The sequence below is a fragment of the Neopsephotus bourkii genome, unplaced genomic scaffold (assembly GCF_033783945.1).
Source record: "Neopsephotus bourkii isolate Nb327-2 ecotype Australia unplaced genomic scaffold, CSIRO-AGI_Nbou_v1 NB_1634, whole genome shotgun sequence".
Classification (NCBI taxonomy): domain Eukaryota; kingdom Metazoa; phylum Chordata; class Aves; order Psittaciformes; family Psittacidae; genus Neopsephotus; species Neopsephotus bourkii.
In genome coordinates, this window is record NW_026902109.1 from 4,430,608 (window position 1) to 4,449,642 (window position 19,035).

At 36.8% G+C, this 19,035-nt stretch overlaps 2 protein-coding genes across 13 annotated transcripts in view; one reads left to right on the forward strand and one right to left on the reverse strand.

Moving 5' to 3' along the window:
• Positions 1 to 19,035, reverse strand: part of TET1 (tet methylcytosine dioxygenase 1) — a 98,636-nt gene that overhangs the window by 79,089 nt on the left and 512 nt on the right. For 3 of the 5 annotated variants that reach the window (XM_061373956.1, XM_061373953.1, XM_061373958.1), the window contains exons 1-2: positions 11,675 to 12,232; positions 10,803 to 10,923 (exon numbers count right to left, since the gene is read on the reverse strand). The gene's annotated coding sequence lies outside the window, so the exon portion shown is untranslated. Of the gene's footprint in view, positions 1 to 10,802; positions 10,924 to 11,674; positions 12,233 to 18,882; positions 18,986 to 19,035 lie in introns of those variants that run through there. The other 2 variants (XM_061373955.1, XM_061373954.1) reach the window with 1 other exon arrangement.
• Positions 1,334 to 16,676, forward strand: SLC25A16 (solute carrier family 25 member 16). 8 transcript variants are annotated; one of them, XR_009728533.1, is made up of 10 exons: positions 1,334 to 1,528; positions 2,536 to 2,628; positions 4,752 to 4,885; positions 6,448 to 6,511; positions 10,777 to 10,898; positions 11,388 to 11,454; positions 12,259 to 12,421; positions 12,615 to 12,691; positions 13,323 to 13,391; positions 15,118 to 15,257. XR_009728533.1 is itself a non-coding variant. In XM_061373975.1 (10 exons), exons 3-10 carry the CDS (start codon positions 4,513 to 4,515, stop codon positions 15,272 to 15,274), a joined length of 813 nt encoding a protein of 270 aa, XP_061229959.1. In that variant the 5' UTR covers positions 2,536 to 2,628; positions 3,112 to 3,739; positions 4,441 to 4,512; the 3' UTR covers positions 15,275 to 16,676. The 8 variants fall into 8 exon arrangements, 7 of the variants coding, with proteins under 7 accessions (XP_061229956.1, XP_061229957.1, XP_061229962.1 ...); XM_061373975.1 differs by lacking the exons at positions 1,334 to 1,528; positions 12,615 to 12,691 and adding exons at positions 3,112 to 3,739; positions 4,441 to 4,549 and having other exon boundaries at positions 15,118 to 16,676; XM_061373976.1 differs by lacking the exons at positions 1,334 to 1,528; positions 12,615 to 12,691 and adding exons at positions 3,112 to 3,197; positions 4,441 to 4,549 and having other exon boundaries at positions 15,118 to 16,676.

A 19,035-nucleotide genomic window follows, 5' to 3' on the forward strand; every position in this document is an offset into this window, starting at 1 on the left:
TTGGGGAAAACCATATCAACAGTGACTACAAAGCTTGCTTCAGTAACACACAGAACAATTGCTTTTCAGTTAAAGACTTAACTATCAGAGTATCTTCAACAAAAATGAATTTCCTGGGTGTATTAAAAAATGTAAAAGGCTTGAGAGTTTTCTGCTATAAAGGACTTAATCCATACATTCTCGAAGAAACCCATCCACCTTTGCTTTGCACTTTTTTTATTATTGGAAAAAGTGTATACTGTAACAGTCATTTCCCAAATATATAAATGACATAATGCTCAAACAGCAAAATAAAGTTTTGTCAATGCAGAAAAACATTAATTTTAGGGAATGTAACCTATTAAAGGAAAAAAGGAGTATTTCCTCTTGAAGGCAGTTTGACAACAAGTAGGAAGAAAAAATGTTCCAACAAAACTGTTTGGAAATGGGCTCATTTTACTTGTGCAAGCATTGAGAACTGACTTTTCACATTAAAAGACTGACTTTTAAAGGGGAGATTTTAGTATCTGAAGTACTGGAAACTCTGGTCAAGATGATGAGGCAAAATACATCTGAAAAATAGATGAGTAGCACTGGAAAACTGAGAGAAAAGCTGACAGCATTGACTTTCCCATCAGTGTCTGGCGTCAGGTATGCTTACCTTCCTTACACCGCACACCAGCACTCAGACCATCCGAGGGTGTTTTCCAAGGGTTAAGGACAAAAGTTTAACTAAATGCCTCCTGGAAAGCCCCGTGTACTGTATTAAGAAGAGACCTTGCAGAAAACCTAAAAAATTGCAAAAAATGTTGGCAGTTGCAGAGGCGACCCTGGCCTTGACCCTTCTGATTCTAAAAAAGCTGTTTATTGGTTGGTTTTTCAGTATCTACTTCCTTTTCCAATGCAGTTTGAAACTTGAATAGGAGTAAAAACTCAGTATTTTTTGCTAGCTATGAAACCATAATTGTAGACAAAAGAAATACTTATGTTCTAGTATGAGGTTTAAGTAACCATTTAAACGCTTTATAAAATTGATGTATTTTACTGTATGGCCTAATTAACACCACTTATGCTTTGGTTGCATGCACACACAGGGCTACAAATACGTCTGCGTCGGAACAGTAGGGCATCGATGACCTTTTTCAATCAGCAACAAACGGTTCCCGGGGGTACTGACAATTCACACGGCCGGCTGAGGAGCTCACTCCCCGTTCCGCCATCCTCCTCGCTGCACCGGATCGAGTACGGGCTGAGCACCGGCCACCCAAGCCCGCCTCCCCGCGTCTGACGCGATAAGCACGCGCCTCGGCGCAGCCTGCCAGTCCCGGCCATGGCTCATCTTGGGCCGCCCCGAGCTCCGCCCCTGCGCCGCTGCAGGGGCGCCGCTGCCCCATGCGCTGCCCGCTCGCCGCCTGAGGGAGCCGCCGCCGTCCGCGCCCGGCCTGGCCCTGCCCCATGGCTTCCCCGGCGGCGGCAGGGCCCGGTGCCGCGCTGCCCCCGGGAGCGGCACACCGCGACTTCTACTGGCTGCGCTCCTTCATCGCTGGAGGTGGGTGCCCCTGGCGGGCCCTTGCCCGGCGGCGTGCGGTGCCTGGTCTGGGCGGGCCTTCTACGGGCTGCACGGAGTGGGAGAGCAGGCTTCAGCGGCGGAGAGCAGGGCGGGCGGGCCGGCCGGCCGGGGTGCGGAGTGGGGGGGAGGGCAGAGGTCACTTCCATGTCAATGTCCCTGTAAAGCTGCTGTCGAGAGGATCGTTGCTAGAGGAAGTGGAAACTAGAGGTTTCATTCCCCCTCCCCCCCATATGCTAGTGCGCGGTGGCTCGGTACAGGCGAGTGATTCGCACGTGTATCAACACCAGTGAGGAGTCCTGGGCAGTCGCATTTAAAGAGTCCGAGAGCTCTAGCCCTCGCCAGGGTGCGGGGGAAAGGTTGGTTGTCTGCTTCCGGAAGCAGTTAAGACTGCGGTTGCGAAGATTCAGGGATTGTGAAGCTGGAGCCAGCCTCGCAGGCACAGTTCCGTGTTACCAACCTCTGACGGAAAAAGCCTTTGTTCTTCCCATGGAGTGTCATCCCCTTTGCCTGGTTTGCAAGGGGATAAAAGACATTTCGTTTATTTAAACTTTTCATGTCAGGCTGTGCTCGCTGTTTCACCTCTGGCTCTGAAGCAGCGCAGGGTACACGGTGGACACGTATCTCACCCCTCTGGGAGAGTAGCCAGGGCAGTTTTCCGCAGAAGGGCCGGAGGAAACCAGGTGGAAAACTGCGCAACTTTCTCTGAAAGGCTCTGCTGTGACTTCAGCAGCTGAGAGCAGCGGAGTCCTGTTTTTTTTTTTTTGTAATCTGGAAAAGTAGTTCATATGTTTTATTAAGGCTTTAAGGGTTTTGTAGCTTATTTCTAATAGAGGCTGTTTACTCATCATAAGGGCTTTTTTCAGTTCCAGGGTTTCTCTTCCCCTATTGCATTTATTTATTATTTTTTTTATTTTTTAAGAAATACCTTGTCTGTGTTGTAAAGAACTTTTGCAACCCATCACTTTTCTGTTTCCCCTCTTGGAAAGGTGTTGCAGGATGTTGTGCCAAAACAACTACTGCACCACTGGATCGAGTAAAGATTTTGCTGCAAGCTCATAACCACCATTACAAACATCTAGGTAAGATGGCTGCTGTGTGTCTCATTTTTTGTTTTAAATTCAGTGTGTATGGCTTGGGCATACAGATATATATGATGTGGCTGGTTAAAAAAAAAAAGAAGGCATTGACTGGACAGAAGGTTGCATCAGTCTGGTCAATCTCTGTGCCATGTTTTGTTAGTGCTTAAGAAGAAAAGCAAAGCCCTGTGGAAGTAAATTGTGGCATTGGTTGGTGTGTTGAGAGATTGAGATGTCAGAATAATTCTCAATAAGTCATGTAAGAGCTCAGCTTGATCTTCCTCTCACTGAAGCCTGCAAGAGATTGGTAATCACAGGTTCAAAGCTTGGATCATTTACGTAAGAACCGTCACTGTTGCTGGTAGCTGCTGCAGTCTGCTACAGCGATTGTTAGTTCTCAGGGCTCAGCAGCCCTTGTTCACGGGTGATGGTGATTACAAGATAGCGACCACTGAATCCTGAAAACTCACACCTGCTCGCTTACAGACAGCAGCATGGTGGTTGTGAATTGAAGGTAGAAGTGGATTTGTGCAGCCGATCTGATCTGTCTTCTGCATCTGTGTTGCATCATGGTGAGATAAGAAACCTGCAGTTATCATGTTCAGAACCATTCTCTGTGGGGCTGTAACAGTGCACTCTCGTTCATAGCATTTGAGGTATTTTATGGCCTACGTTTTTGAAACATGTCATAACTTAGGTTCTGAATATAAGCGTGTTACATTGTCAAGAAAACAAATGGAATAGGTTAATTTTGCATATAATGAAACTTCGGAATTTTTCCCCTCAGACACTATAAACAGAAACAGAATTCAATGGAGTTTTTGTGAATATGTTCACTTGACTGTACCAAAAAGGGAAACACAAGTAGGGTAGTGTTTTGGTAACATAAGTAGTCAGTCAGATCTGCAGTCTTAAGAATTGAAGGCTGAAATAATTGGTTTGACTGATATATTAAATTTTTATTTTCTGTTTGCTTTGTACCGTGCCATAATTAGCAAATAAAATCTTATGTTCTTCCCTATTTAGGGTGGTAGATATGATGCTGATTATTTGAAATGTGTCTGACTTGACTGCATATCCTTGTTACATGTAGGCAAAGAAGAAAATTATGTGGGTGAGATACCTATAAGTGCAGAGACATGATGGATTGATTAGTTAATCAAAGCCCTCACTAAATGTTTTTGCTGCCCTTGGTCTGGTGTTGGTCTAGCTCTTGGAGCATGTGTTTTGAGAAATAAGAACAGTAACTCCTCATGACAGAATAGAGAGAAATTTTAATCATGGCATAAGTATTTGCATGACATCTTGAATTCCAGAAACTAAATAATATTTATTTTAGTGAAACTTCCACTTGGAAGTTTTTCAACTACTTTTTTTTACTGGCTGAAAGTAAGATAAATGTGTAAGCCTTTTTCATGTTCAGCTCTTACATAATTAAATAGTTGCATATGAATGAAAACTGTTTAACTGTTAGTTTGTTCCTTTAAAAAAGAATTTAAAACTCCATTTGATAGCAATTGTGCATAACTGATAATATGTTTATAATAAAACTGTAGGTTTTTCCCAAACTTTGCGATCTTGCATTATTTCTTGCCTATTAAGGGAGTAGGATTGCTTTACATTGCAACAGTTCTGGGACAGGAAGTGTGAAATGTTTAAGGTGGAAGTAGTGACAGTCTTAAACTCGTTTACTTCCTTTCCTTCATGATGGCATGTAGCAGTATCAGATTGTTTTCCCATGGTTTTAGATTTTTAAGTATTTATTTTGAATTGGCTGAATTGCAAGTCAACCAGTTTCTTTCCTTCTGTTGCTAGTATTAGCTTCTGTGGGTGGATAGCATCATCTGCAGTAGGATTGCTTGCAGTCCAGGAAGTCATGGGGCCTGAATGGGTGATTTGGAAAGAGGTTCACTGAGTCTGGGAGGTGAGAAAACTGATAAGACTTAACCTTAAATCTCCTGTTTCTGACAGTGTTTGGGCATTGAAAGTGGATTTTCCACTCTCACAGTTAATAGGCAACACTCTCCAGCCTCAGTTCTATGCATACTTTCTTACTGTTGTTAATATTTGCTTGATTTATTTTTTCCCCTCCCCACAAAAAATACCTTTTTTTGTATTGCTGGCAGGAGTGTTTTCTACATTGTGTGCTGTCCCCAGAAAGGAAGGTTACCTTGGGCTGTATAAAGGAAACGGGGCAATGATGATTAGAATCTTTCCATATGGCGCAATTCAGTTCATGGCATTTGACCAATATAAAAAGGTAGTTGTATTTATTTTGTTTTCTTCCCCTCCCCGCCTACAATGAATACAGATTCTTTAAGTGGTCAAAACTAACACTGATACTTTTACAATACTAATTAGCTGCATGTCTTTTCTAAGGCTGCTTGTGAAGTTTAGCTGAATCTACCTGTTAAAAATGTCAGGACACCAGTGAAAGTTTTTGTAGTATTGCTTAAGGGGAAAAAAAACTCCCACTGATTTTTTGTACCTTTGTATTGTGAGAATACTTTTTCTTTTTTTTAATGAAAAAAAATTGATCTCGAGTTTGCTGCTGTTTATATTTTTATAAAGTAGCCCTTCGTGAATAATGTAGCAACAAAACGTGAAATGGAACCTATTGTGTTGGGTTTCTTAGTTCTTGATGGATGGAATAACTTAAATTTGAAAATCTGTGTGTATATGACTGTTATATTTGACTTGACAAATGACTATGTCAGATCTAGATAGAAATGACCTGGAAGAGAAAATGCTTATTTCAGGGTTGTACAAAATTGGTGGATTCCTTTCTGCTCTCGTGCATTTAATACGTTAATACATAAATCCATGTAACTTCTTTTGGAGGTCAGGTGTTAACATGAACATGTTTTAAACATTCCTTATATGTGGTGAAGAATACCATTTTACTGTTAGTGATAAGGAATTCTGTGTTTGGAAGGTCAGATTGAATACCCAGTGAAGTAAACTGCATAATCTTTACTGAAGACAGTAAGACTGAAATTGTGTTCCCTTCTCTAAAGAGCAAATTTCAGAAGGCTGATAAAAACAAGTAATTGTTACAAGCTTTACAGTTTCTTTTTTTTTGTGGTATAATCATAAATGCTGTTGATTTGTGCTTGTTTTATGTTGTGTTGGATGAAAGACTGAATGCCATGCTTTATAAAGAAATTATTTACAAATCTGCAAATTTTGAGAAACCACTTTGCATCAGAGCAGTTTATTTATTAATTGACAACAACATTCAAGATGTCTTGCAGAAATGTGTAGAATGGGAAAAAATATAAAGGAAGATATGAAATTATTTTCTTGATAGCAGAAATTACTTCTTAAATAGTCTGTTATTTGATAAAAGCTTCCATTTAAAAAAAAAAATCCAGTTAAAGTCTTAAAACAGCCTTACAGGAGTATGTTTCATGTGCTGTGTGTAGAAGAAAAATTTACTCATCTCAAATGTCTCACTTTTCAGCTTTTTTTATTGTCCTTTTCATTTTCTCATGCAAGGATAGTATTCGGTTTGCCTTGTATAACATGTTAAAGATAACTAATCAGTCTAGTTTCTGAAGTAAAAAGTACAAATACTTTTAACTAATCATTCTGCTTGTTAGTAGAATTTTGGCACTTTCATGTTTTCAATAAGAACTTGGTAACAGCAGCAATGCTCAGAAAATTCCTGTACCAGTAATTAAGTGATTTGGTTTGAAATTGTAGCGTTGTAAACTTTTTGGAAACAGCTGGAGTGGTTGCATTAGTGTGCTAATAAACTGTGTGATGTGCTTCCCTGTATTTTCTGATGTATGATTATTGTAAATGTGCTGTATTTTGTAGGTAATAAAGAAGCAACTTGGGATTTCAGGGCATGTGCATCGATTAATGGCTGGATCCATGGCAGGTATAGTTCTGTACTTGGATTTCAGACATCCCTTTTGCTGGATAGTTAATATTTGTTTAGAGGATGATTTGATGTGTTCTCAGGTCAAACTGTTGCAGATTTGTATTAAGCAAAAGTACTAGTAAATGGTTAATGGAACAAATAGTTGCCTAATTGAAAACTGTTTGTCTGAGTATTCTTTAAAATATATTTGTTCAAGCATTGAATTCTGTGCTGTGTTGTAAAGCACATTTTTTACTGTGTTCATTATGGCTTAAAAAAAGAAAAATCCAGCCTCATCAAGATCAAGTATAAAGATGCAGGTTTCTATAGAATTGGTTCATCAGCCTGACTGCCGTTTCTACTATGATGAATATAAGTCCATAGAAGTAGAGAAAATTGGAAGAATCTGTCCTTAAATGGGTAGATTTTTTGGATTTGCCAGGAATGTCTGTACTTTTCAACATGCAATGGAGGAGTGTCATGATACTTTTTAGATCATACATGTGAATGTTAAAAAGCATAATTTATCAATTAGTGCAATATCAGTAGAAAAATCCCATTTTAAACTGCCAGTATATAGTATGATTACACATTTCTGTTTTCCTTTTGCTAGGTATTCAGACATAAATGGCTAAGAAAAAACAGAGAAAGCTAAGTAATAGTGGACTGTTTTTTAGTTGAGGTGGTTCTTTGTGTGCTTTTTAGTTTGTAGCTTTTAGGCTTAATACTGTTTTATAAGTAGTGAATATTAATATTTATCTTCTTTTTGGAATAAAAAAAAAGGGATTTGTTAGCGCTAGCTTTAGTTAAACTAGAAAGATCTTATGAAAGTATTTTGGTTTTGCATGCCATCAGAAGATAACAAAAGAGAATGAAGTGAAACAATTCAAATATCCTAAAGCTCAGCAAAACACATTTGGCAAGATATGTTCCAGAACTTGGCTGACTTTGTATCTGAAAGAAGTGGAAAAAATACCTAGGTGGTTTTTCATTGAGTATAGGGTTTTTTTTTTTTTTTGTTTATGTTTTTTCTTGGTTTTTTTTTTTTCTTTAAAAATTTCATTATTTCCCTCCACCTTTAACTGTAGTAAAGAACGCACCCTTTCCTCTTCTGTCTTCCCCAAAGAAAAAGCTTATTAGCTGTTTTGGGACCCTTATCAGAGTCCTGAAACCTGACTTGAGGCACTGTGAAGACATTGACTAATCAGCTTAACTCTGGCAGTGTTGGACATGCTGGAATTCTTTGCGTAGATAAATTAATAGCATCTGGCATTGTTTGAGCATCTTACTGGTTAAATCTGGTTTCTATGCTTAAGTAATAGAATTAAAATTAATATACAGTACTACCTGAAAACCACGATCAAATGAAATGTTTCATGTGGTGCATTTAAGTACAATATACTCAATAGTATGGTATGGAGACCCCCAAAGCTGCACAGATGAGCTAGACTTGGGCATGTGGTGAAATCAGTACAGCAGTCAGGTATAGTAATACTATCACATGCGAGTGTCCTACTACTTATATTGAGTATGCTGAGAAAATATGAGGAGAAAGGAGGCATTAAGAAGAGCATAGAGTTTGAAATCTGATACAGAAGTTATCTAGGGTTGCAAACAAAATAAAAAACTTTTAAAAGCAACTGTTAATATTTCTTGCTTTAAGTCCTGTGGCTTAGTTTCTTGCTAGCTCCAATAAGGGATATTACTCTGTTTCTTCCAAGTTTAACTGACTAAAGGAGATAGCAGGCTACGTGCACCTCACTGTTGGTAGAGAGGGGTCTTCACAGTTTCCTGGAGCCCAACATTACGCAGTTGAAAATGGATAACCCTTGTTTCTCGTTCCTTTTTGTCCTCTTTACGCCAAGTACCTACAGAGCTGTCTGCTTTCACTTCTGTTTACGCTATTGATACTTAAGTCTTGCTTATGTCAGTGTTTCCAACATTACTAGCAGTCAACGGAATTAGTTTCAAAGTGGTGGAAAACTTCTGAGTATTTTCTGTAACTGATAAACAGGATCAAAAGCATATTCACAGGGAAAGCAAGGCTATGAGGATGGGGGCAGTGGAGTAAGAGAAAAGAAAAACCTATTGTAATGCATATATTTAAGGAGGCCAAGTTAAAGCTACTGTGGAAACTTTAACTCTGAATTTCCTGAGTCTTGTGTGATTCAAATTTCAGTTGTAACACCTCATTAACAAATAGATGGTGTATAACTTCTAAGGAAAGACAGCTGGAGAGAAGATAGAGAAATCATAGAGGTCAGTGGGGTTTAGGAAACAAAATGATCAAATAACACCTATATCACAGGGTGATTTTGCAAATCTAAGTATTTTTGTATTTTCTAATTGAAAAATCTGAAGTAAAGCACAAAAATGTGAATTTCCTACCCTGCACTTGATGAACTTAAAAATCAAAAAAAGCTAAAAAATACCAGATGTTATCTAGAATCAACTCAAACTACATGAAACTTTTACAGAAAACATGTTTTTAGTTTTTTACTTTTAGTAAATGCAATTAGAAAATGGTATGGATCTGGAAGGATACTGACTGTCTCAATCCAGACACTGGGAATTGCAGTATGTATCTCTTAAGTGTTGAGATACTTCCAATTCTGTCCTGTTTAACTGACCATGGGAGAAATTTTTATCTGAGCTCTCATTATCTGGAACAGACTTTGCTTCCTCAGGACAGGGAATCAGCCTTAAGATGCTGTGATTTGATTTCTGACAACTCGTAATTAGGGAATAGAGATGAGTAATTTTGTTGATTTCACCAGAATATCTTTGTGTCCCGAAACTGATCACCATTCTTCTCAGAAAGGATAGTGTCTCTCCTGAGTCCTAAAGGAAACCTTGATCCCTTGTATGTATATATTTTGCTTATATGAACAGTAAGCAGTAACATGCCTCTCGCAGTTGTTTCAAGAAAGCATATTTTATGGCTGATATTAAAAGTCCCATTTTTTCCCAGAATTCACGGCTAGAGGATTTTAAAGAGAAAGGGAAAAAAAAAAAAGGGAACGACTTTCTATGAAGAGTTTGTTTGCTATTGGGAGTTCTGTTTGGGTTTTGATGGTTTTATTTTTTTATCCCCTCTCTGTTACGGTTTTCTTTTGACCTTGTGGAAAGGAGGAGAAATTACACACCTACAAAAAGAAGTATTATTCAGACACTATTAAAACTTAAAGAGAAGGTGGTAATTTCTTGCCAGCATAAAAAGTGTGCTGTAGGACTAATTTTTAAAGGTAATGTTTAACTAATTCAGAGTCTGCTAGGAAACACGAAGGTTTTTGCTTTCTTTTTCTCCTTTTCCTAGTTTTTTTTGTTTGTTTTGGTTGGTTGGTTGGAGTTTTTTAAGTGCTGGTGGTGTGACATCAGAAATTACCTCTGTTTTTAATAAAGAGTTTTAACTGTTCCCTTCAAATCATTTGTCAGCAATTGAGTGGTTTATCTCAAAATCTAGCAGTAGGAAATTGTTACTCAGGTAACTGTTGGAGGAGTCATTCTATGTACTGAAGTTCTGTTTCCAAATGTACAAGTTGGTCAGCATCTAATCAGTTTTGAAGCAGTTCATAGCTGGATAAATACCAAGATTTGTTTTTTTTTGGCATCTTAAGTCTAGAACTAGATTGTTTTGGTCAGAGTTTTAAAGCAGGTGTTAATATGAACTATTAAAATGCAGTAATGCAGTGCAGCAAAGTACTTTCCATTACTACCACTCTGACTTTCCTTTAAATGCCATTAGAATATATTTAGTATTTTCAGAGGCAGTAGATACATATGCCTGTGTCCAGTAAACTATGTATCTATATCCAGTAATCACATTAAATTATGACACAACCTTTTTGAAATTAAACGTGTAAATTCGGTGGTTTGATTTTTTATTTATTTATTTTTTTTCCCCCAAGCTATGGTTGGATTAAGTTTCATGGCTGCAATCCAGAAAAGCTGATGCAGTTGACTAGCCTGCTGCTTATGAACCATGGACATAAATAAGATTATTCATTTGAATACAGTTAGGCCTATAAGTTTTTGGAAAATCAAAGCCTAGGTGTGCCGCTTCAGTGAACACAAAGTATAAACATAAATCCTTCATGTGTTCCTGAAGATAGTGTTCCTATTTGCTGATTATAAGTGACTTTAGTGTTTTGTTAACCAGATAATCTGTATATGCTATTATATTCACTGCCACAAAAGGAAATTTTAATTTTCAAAATAATACTAGAATCAGATAAGGTGTAGGTGAGTTTTGTTTGCTTGTTTTGTTTTTGTTTTTAATAAAGGTATTACAGCAGTGATTTGTACTTACCCTCTTGATATGGTTAGAGTTCGTCTGGCATTCCAAGTAAAAGGGGAACACAAGTACATGGGAATTATCCATGCATTCAAGATGATTTACACAAAGGTATTTTTTCTTTTAATCTTTAGTCCTGTCAAAGCAAAGTATGTTCTTTAAAGAATGTTGCACTGCATTGAAAATAGTGGCTTGGTGGAAAATAACATGACTTCATTGCGTGCACATTGATCGTTTTAATGTAAAAATTTATTTAGATGCTTCTACTTAGGCTGCTAAGACAACGTAAGTAGGAGTTCAAAAGCAGCAGAGAGAAGTTGCTTTTCAAGAGCTAGTAGTAATGATACAGGAAAAAAAAAACTTGTGGAGAAGGGATATGTATAATACAGAGATGTCTCTATTGGATGTAGATTTTTCTCCTCCATTTTCACTTCTGTATATCTTGTGGCAGCAGTTCCCTCAATTCTTCAGGCTGAAGAAATGGAACTTGATTTTAGCTCCTTTGTGCTCGATGATGGAAATCAGATTGCTGTCATGTGAATTTGTATGAACATCTGTTGTATTTCTTGCCAAAAATGTACTTGTATTTTTCTTTCAAAGGAAGGTGGTTTTAGTGGGTTCTACAGAGGGCTGATGCCAACTATTGTAGGAATGGCGCCATATGCGGGTAAGTTAAAAACAGAATATGGCAATCCTTCAGCTGTTATGTGCACTACTAAATTTACATAATGCATTTGTACACCTAGTTAATTAGCTTCTGTTAAAATAAAAAGATTTTGGTTTTTACTGGGTGGAGAGGGGAGGCCAGTAGAAACATTTGCAACTCTTCAGTCTTAATCTAGAATTGATCAATGTGTCTTAAAGCAACCTCAATAGGCAAAGCTTACCTTTTCTGAAATTTGGAGGTAAGAGGGAGAGAGGTAAAGTAGTGGTTCTTTCTCTTCTACTTCCCAGTTTTCCCACAAGAAAGCACTTCAGATATTTTTTCTCAAACGAGTAGATCGGTGAGAGAGCAGAGAGCTTTATGGATTGAGACCCAGACCCTCTGTATTGGCTCCATCTCCTGGTGACTTTAATGTAACTACTTAGACAACCTAAAGCCATGTGGAATGGAGGAACCTCAGAAGTGCCCAGCTAAAATATACCCATAATTAAAAGATGAGAGATTTTCTTCAGTTAAAAGAAGATCTTAGGAGTTACTCTTAACTCCTGAGCAATCCAGTAATTTAAAAACCTCAGTCTGTCTTATTTAAAGAATTCTTTCAATGTTAATTATAAAAACTGATTCATTTGGACAGAAGTTAGCGTAGAAGTTCAAAATATTATCTGTCTTACTTCTTTCTGCTGAAGAAAAACTTCTAAAAGAACTGGAAAATAGTTTAATTTTGTAAGTGCAGCTTTTTGTTTATTATGATGATGCATTGACAAAAGTTTGCTTTTTTTTATGAAAGTACATTAAATTTTCTTTTAGGTTTTTCATTTTTTACCTTTGGTACCTTAAAGAGCATTGGACTTTCTCAAGCACCTAACTTGCTTGGACGGCCTTCATTAGATAATCCCGATGTCTTAGTTTTGAAAACGCACGTAAATCTGCTGTGTGGTGGCATAGCTGGAGCAATAGCTCAGACGATATCGTAAGTTTGGGTATTGTTTGTGGGGTTGTTTGTTTGCCTGTACAGCCGTTCATTCTAAAGCAACTTGTATCTGCGAATATGATTTTACGTAAGTCTCATTATTATTAGTGAAATTTTTAAATCAGGTCAGTCAGACACAGGAATTCAGTTATTTCCTACTGTTTAATTTACTAAATATCTGTTTAATCTTCAGGGTCTTTAAAGATACATGCATTGAGTCAATTAAACAAATTCAGACAGATCTCCTAAAATCAGTTGGAATCTTGTTTGGTAAGCTATGAAATTCTGACCATAAATATAACTTGCGGAAATTTATTACTGGAATTTATTTTCAAAACAATGTAACCTGGGAAGCCATAGAACAAAACAAAAAAACAACCACCAACAAAACAAAAATAATAATAAAAAAAAAAGTCCCAAGTCTTAGATATTGTATTTGGCAGTTTTAAATTACCTTTCCTGCTTTCTCCATTTTCATGCTGTCCTTGTCATGTTTTATTTTGTCCATAAAATTAATGGACTTTTATGGCATCAATTTTTCACTAAAGTACTGGATTACAAATTAATTTTCTGTTAATTCTTAACCTGTTAATTTTATTTTTGATTCACTCTCCAGTGTTCTACAGATTGTCTTACAGTCTCATCTGATCTTCATGTATCTTCCTTACTCATGCCAAATGGAATATATTAAGAGATCTGATTTGCTCATTTTGGTTGTATAAGGGAAGTCTCCCTTTTTAGGAGAACTTTCAGCTGTGTTGAGAATCTGAGCCAGATTCCTGACTCGCTGAAAAGGGAGCTTGGGGTTTATTTGTGAACTTCTTTGTATTCTTTTTTTAAACAATATTCATATAGTCATCACACATCTGGTTGAACTGCTGTTCAAATATCTTTTCTATAGATATCCCCTTGATGTAACTCGTAGGCGGATGCAGTTAGGAGCAGTTCTCCCAGACTCTGAAAAGTGCCTGTAAGTATTTTCTTTTCATCCATAATAATGGAATTCTTAGATGTCTGAGCAAAGTTAAATTCTTAGTTTTAGAAGTAACAAACCCCCCCAAACTATTGAGTTGTTGATTTATTCCTTTTTTTTAATGAGTAAGTTTCCACACAGGCAATAGCTGCCATTATCATTCTGGGGTTAGGAAAAAAAACTGTAATCTCAACAGCACTTTTGTCAATAATACGGCATTTGTATTAATATCACTTTTTTTGCATTAACTCAACTTGCAATGTCTTCCTTTAATATTGGCAGGATTGCTGGGAGACTGCATGCTTTTACTGAAACTGTATGTTTCAAAGTGGTTTTTAATGGTGCAGAGTCTGTTCCATAAGATGATTTTACACAATATTTATTGGACTTTTCTTGCATTGGTGGTAATATCCCACACCCCACACATTGGAATTTTCCAATAGAAATATAAGTATCATATCCTTAAAATCATAGGATTAAATCAGCTTTCATCTTGAAAAACTTCCTAAATTTTAAATTGCCTCAATAAAATTAAATTGCAGGGCAGTTTTATCTTGACTACTTTCAATCTTGTGGAATTGCACGTCTAAATCCAGCGTGATTAACTGTTAATCTCCTCTATGATGAGTTGGATCTTAGTAGTCTCTCTTGGTGACCTTTCATAAACAAATGTATGTGTTGCTTACTGTGAAAGCTGATGTTCTGTTTTCCTTAGCAGCCTTAAACCCCTTCCCCCCCCCTTGCCTGTTTTCCACTCCAGATACTTTTAAAATAAAAATATGTTAATTTTTATTGGGGGTTTACTTGCTGAATTTGTGTGGCCTACTTTTACAGACATTAGCCTTCCCAATTTAACAGTATTGTTGTGGCTGTGTTTGGAGAGAGTTGTGCCTTGAAGGAGAATATGCATATATACCTTCAGAGAAGGAAATTATAAAACAACTAGGAAACCTTGAAGCTTTGAGGCATATGGGAGCTGTTCTCAAACAGCAATATCTTTAACAGCTTGGAAATACTGAGCACCTTGCAGATTTTTAAGTTGTTTTGCATTAAACACTCATTTGCTCAGTTTCAATGTAAGCATGTGAGGAAAACTGTTCTTCTTGCATATACAAAGCAAATTCTGCTTTCAATAAGGTTGAATATATCCATAACAAATTTTAGCACTTCTGAGAGAAAATACGAGCTTTTTGTCATTGTGGACAAAGCTACACAGAGAGCTAAACAGAAACTTTCTGTGCAGAACTTTAGAAGGATGGGTAGTATGATCAAGTGCTCAAAGAAAGAATAGGATGCAAGCCTAAATACAGATCTGTAATGCAAGAAGTGTGTGCTACATTGAGTAAATTATGTCTCTGTTACTCTGTATTATATTTGTAAGAAGAATTGATGCTTCTCAACTTCTTCCTGTCAGACAGACAACAGATCTATAGTCATTCTGGTGTAAAATGCCTTAGTGTATCTATTAGGGCAGGTGTTTTCAGACTTAAAACTTCTTTAGATGGGATTGCACTGTCCTCTTTCCAATTCCCAGCTCTTATGGCCAAGTTTCTTGCAGAAGCTCAGACTGTGTTCTGAGTCCTGAAAAGTCTATAATGCTTTACGAAGTCACATAGGTTTTTCTCCATACATCACTGAAGAACCAAGTGTAACAAGTGTCTTGCAGTGATTTTGACTACTGAGTATGTGTATCCAATAATGATTTGAGTTCTTTGTTTTCCAGTACAATGGTGCAGACACTGAAATATGTGTATCAACAACATGGAATACGAAGAGGATTATACCGTGGTTTATCTCTAAATTACATCCGTTGCATTCCTTCCCAGGCTGTGGCTTTTACCACATATGAACTTATGAAACAATTCTTGCATCTCAACTGATTTTTATTTTAGAAGACTTTACCATAAAACTACATTATCAGTCCTTAAATTATATTGGTGACTAAATTGCTTGAAGATTAAAAAAAAAAAAAAGTGTTGCTGTGGAACTGCTGTTGTCTGACATTTTTATTTGCCAAAGTGTGGTTAATTTCCTGGAGTCAAACCAGGGGACAGATCAAATAAACATTAGTTAGCTATAAACAGTTTTATGCACTTGATCTTCTAGGCTCCATTAGATCAATGTTAAGAATTGCACAGTTTTAATATTACACCCACATTTTATATGGGTTTCAAGCTGTTAGTTATTTAGCTTTATCACCATTCCAGGAGTTACACACACGGTTATATTGCTTTTTAAGATAGTAGACATCTGTTCTTCTTTAAAAATTAAATAAATCGATTTGAACAAAATGCAGTGGTTTTCATGTTCAAATACTTGCCAGCTCTGTAGAAGCTGAACTTAAGCATCTTTTTGTTACTTTTTTGCACAAGTTTTCTGTATGCAGGAACAATGCATCTGCCTTTAGACTGGTACATATGACGGTCTCTTCTCCCGTATCAAGAAAAAATGCTCAGTTGTATTTAACATTATGAGAGATCTTGTAATTTGGAAGCTGGTTACTTAGCATATTTTCTGTTCTGAAAAATGCTACACAGATAAAAGCAGGGGGAACTTTTACAGTGACAAGTGCTATAAAAGATCTCCTTAAGGCAGGTAGTATAGGCCTACTCTTAAAAGGCATTTCTGTACCTCTTCTGTGGAGCTGAATGTTCTTGATTCAGCTTATTGGTGGCTAAGTATTTTTCATACTTTCCAGTCCTAGCTTGCATAAACAGGTTTGTCCTACCTTAAAACATGGTGACAAACATGACTGCATGCTGCTGCTTTTACTTATTTAAGCATATGGACCACATTCAACCTCTTACTCAAGAAAAGAAAATGAAGATTGTACTGAAGGCTGTAGATGTGTATATGTACTGTTTCTGAACTATGGTATGCAATAGACTATTACATGTTTTCCTCCTTCTACAGTTCCTTTTGTAGAGGGAATTATTTTAGAGACTTGTTTATACATGATTTGCATTGGTACTCTTGATTTTACTCACTTGATTCAGGAAACTGTAAAGCATTTACTTTAAGTGATGTAAGTTATTTATTGTAAATATTTTAGCAGTGTCTTTCAAGAACTGGTTAAGTGGTGGATGGCTTAAGATCGATTTGCTTCATCTGGACAAATTTGACAGACTGGATCTTGAGTTATATATTCAATACCAATTTTGTGGCTCAAAATTTTTTTTTTCCAGTTTCTCAGAATTATGTATTTCTTTGATACTTAACAATGGAGCTGTGGACAGAAAAAGAAATGTATTTGAATTTATTTTATTAAAAATTTTGAACTAATGCGTGTGATTTGTATGTATTACAGTAAGAAAGAATGCATGTAGGTAAATCTGTGTAACACTGTCATTCTTAATTAAGAGGCAACAAATAAGAATTTTCATCTGATCTTTTAGTTTCATTTAAATGAAAACTAACCAATATCAGTTTTTTTTTTTTGTCTTGTAGTCCTTGCAGTAGAGCTAAATTCACTGTATTCAAGAAGGACTCTGGTATATTCACTTTTTTCCCCCATCTGTCTCTTCAGTGTTTTCGATATACTGAACAAGCAAATATCTAACTTTAGACAGCAAGAAGTACGAGGTTAGGGTCCAGCAAAGCTCATTTCTATATCTTAATCACATACTTTCTAATTTTTTGTTTACTTTTTCAGCACATGTAAGGAGCCTGAATATCTGACTTTGTCCATATCATAATAATCAGATAGAACCAGTAGTTCTATCCAGTATTTTTTTTTAATCAATTAGCCTTGGTGAATATTTTTAAACCCACCTATTTTCAATACTCTTTGACATAATGGAAATCCTCACCATTGTAGGACTCCTTTATTTGAGACAGTCTTATAGAGGCTTATCCATGATACGTGTTGACAATCTCAGTCGTGGGGGAGTTTGTGTGCAGTGATTAAACATTGTCTCTTTACAATAAGCTCCATACTTCACCTCCACATTCTTAGAACTGAAAATTTTCCCTACTAATGTTCTCCAAATGTTTTTTTGTTGCTCATTTAAATGAGCTGAGACCTCGGAGTTGACAAATTCTGACTCTTCAAATACCTTCCCTCTTTTCCTAAATAAAGGAGTGCTGAAGGCACTTATTATAAGCCTTCTTTTACATTTGCACCTCAAAACGACTATATTTGTTCAAGAAAAACTGGTATAAAACAAAAGATCTCTGTCCTGTATGCTTGGTCCTTAACTGTGTTTTTATACTGTGCAATGAGTGTGAGAGAGTGTTCAACTGAAATGTCTGCTTCAGTGAGGTGAGTGATAAGACTGCCCCCTCGTGCATCCTCGGAGTGAATCTTGGGATGCTTCAGACTGGTCTGAGTTAGGATTCGTGTACTACTTTCCACTCCTATTGGCAGAATCTGACATGTTCTCTTACCATATTGCTAGCACGGCTGCATAGTAAAACAGTTCAGGAAATTGATGGCTTTACTTGCCATTTATACTGTTTTGTTCTGCTATTTAACCTTTGGGTGCTGATTGACATTTTGCCTCCTCCAAGGTAGATTGACTTACATAGTGCCTTTACTGTTCTGATGAGACGTTAACCCACAAAAAGAAAATAATGGATTTTATTGGTATTGCCTTACTGAACTAGCTCACACTGTGATTGCACACTTGCTAAATCTGATGCATGGTAAATTTAATCTCAGTTTACCTTTTAAGAATAAACTAGCTACCTGGGGTGACAGCAGGCAAATATATATTACTGAGTCAGGTGCTGGGGAAGACACAGCTTTAGGTTCCCCTCATAGATTTCCATGATTCAATGTATGGCCTAAAAAATGAGGGCATATAAAGCATGCTAACTGTTCATAAGTATAGATATCTCACTGTCACAGGATTGGAAGGAAAAAATTTATCTTGTGATAACACTTTTATTTTTTTACAATAAATTCCATAATTTACACAGTTCAGACTTGGAGAATGCTTATGCGTCTTCAAATTGTAGACACATTTTTCTCAACTAGTGATGCCAGAAAGAATTTAAAAAATCATAGCCTGAACAGGGCAACTTTTGGTCCTAAAGTACCAAACCTAAAGTTTGGTATTTTTCTGGATTTCAGACTCTTTGTACAAGTTCCCCAGACTGCCTGGTGTGTACCTAACTTAAAAAAAATAAAAATCTATTTAATGCATATTTTAAACTTCTATAACCATATTCTGTTAAAAAAAATTCTTCTTTAGTGTACAAGAGAAGAAAAAATTCTTTTTTTAGTGTATAAGAGCAGCATAGGCAACAAAGAGACTGCAGAGAACAAGCTCATCCAGAGATCAAAGTAGAAGTATTTATGTAATCTCTTAGCACCATACCAAATAATGTGATTGTGCATTCGATAGTATTACTGCATAATTATTAAACTACAAGTAAGCTCATATTAGAGGTTCTGCGATGGAAAGCAACATGAATGTAATTAACCGCATGTATTTCGGCACTATCCCAAAGAAAACTGAAGGGGCTAATTTAAGTATAGTCTCACCTTTTAAAATCCACGCTTGTGCTTTCTGTCGCAATGTCCAACCACTGTCCAAAACTGTTGTCTTTGCAGTACTGGAGCCTCCATGTTGTTTCCCCGTGTTTGGCTGAAACCAAACTCTTAATATGTAATTTTCATCTGAACTACAGAAGAGTG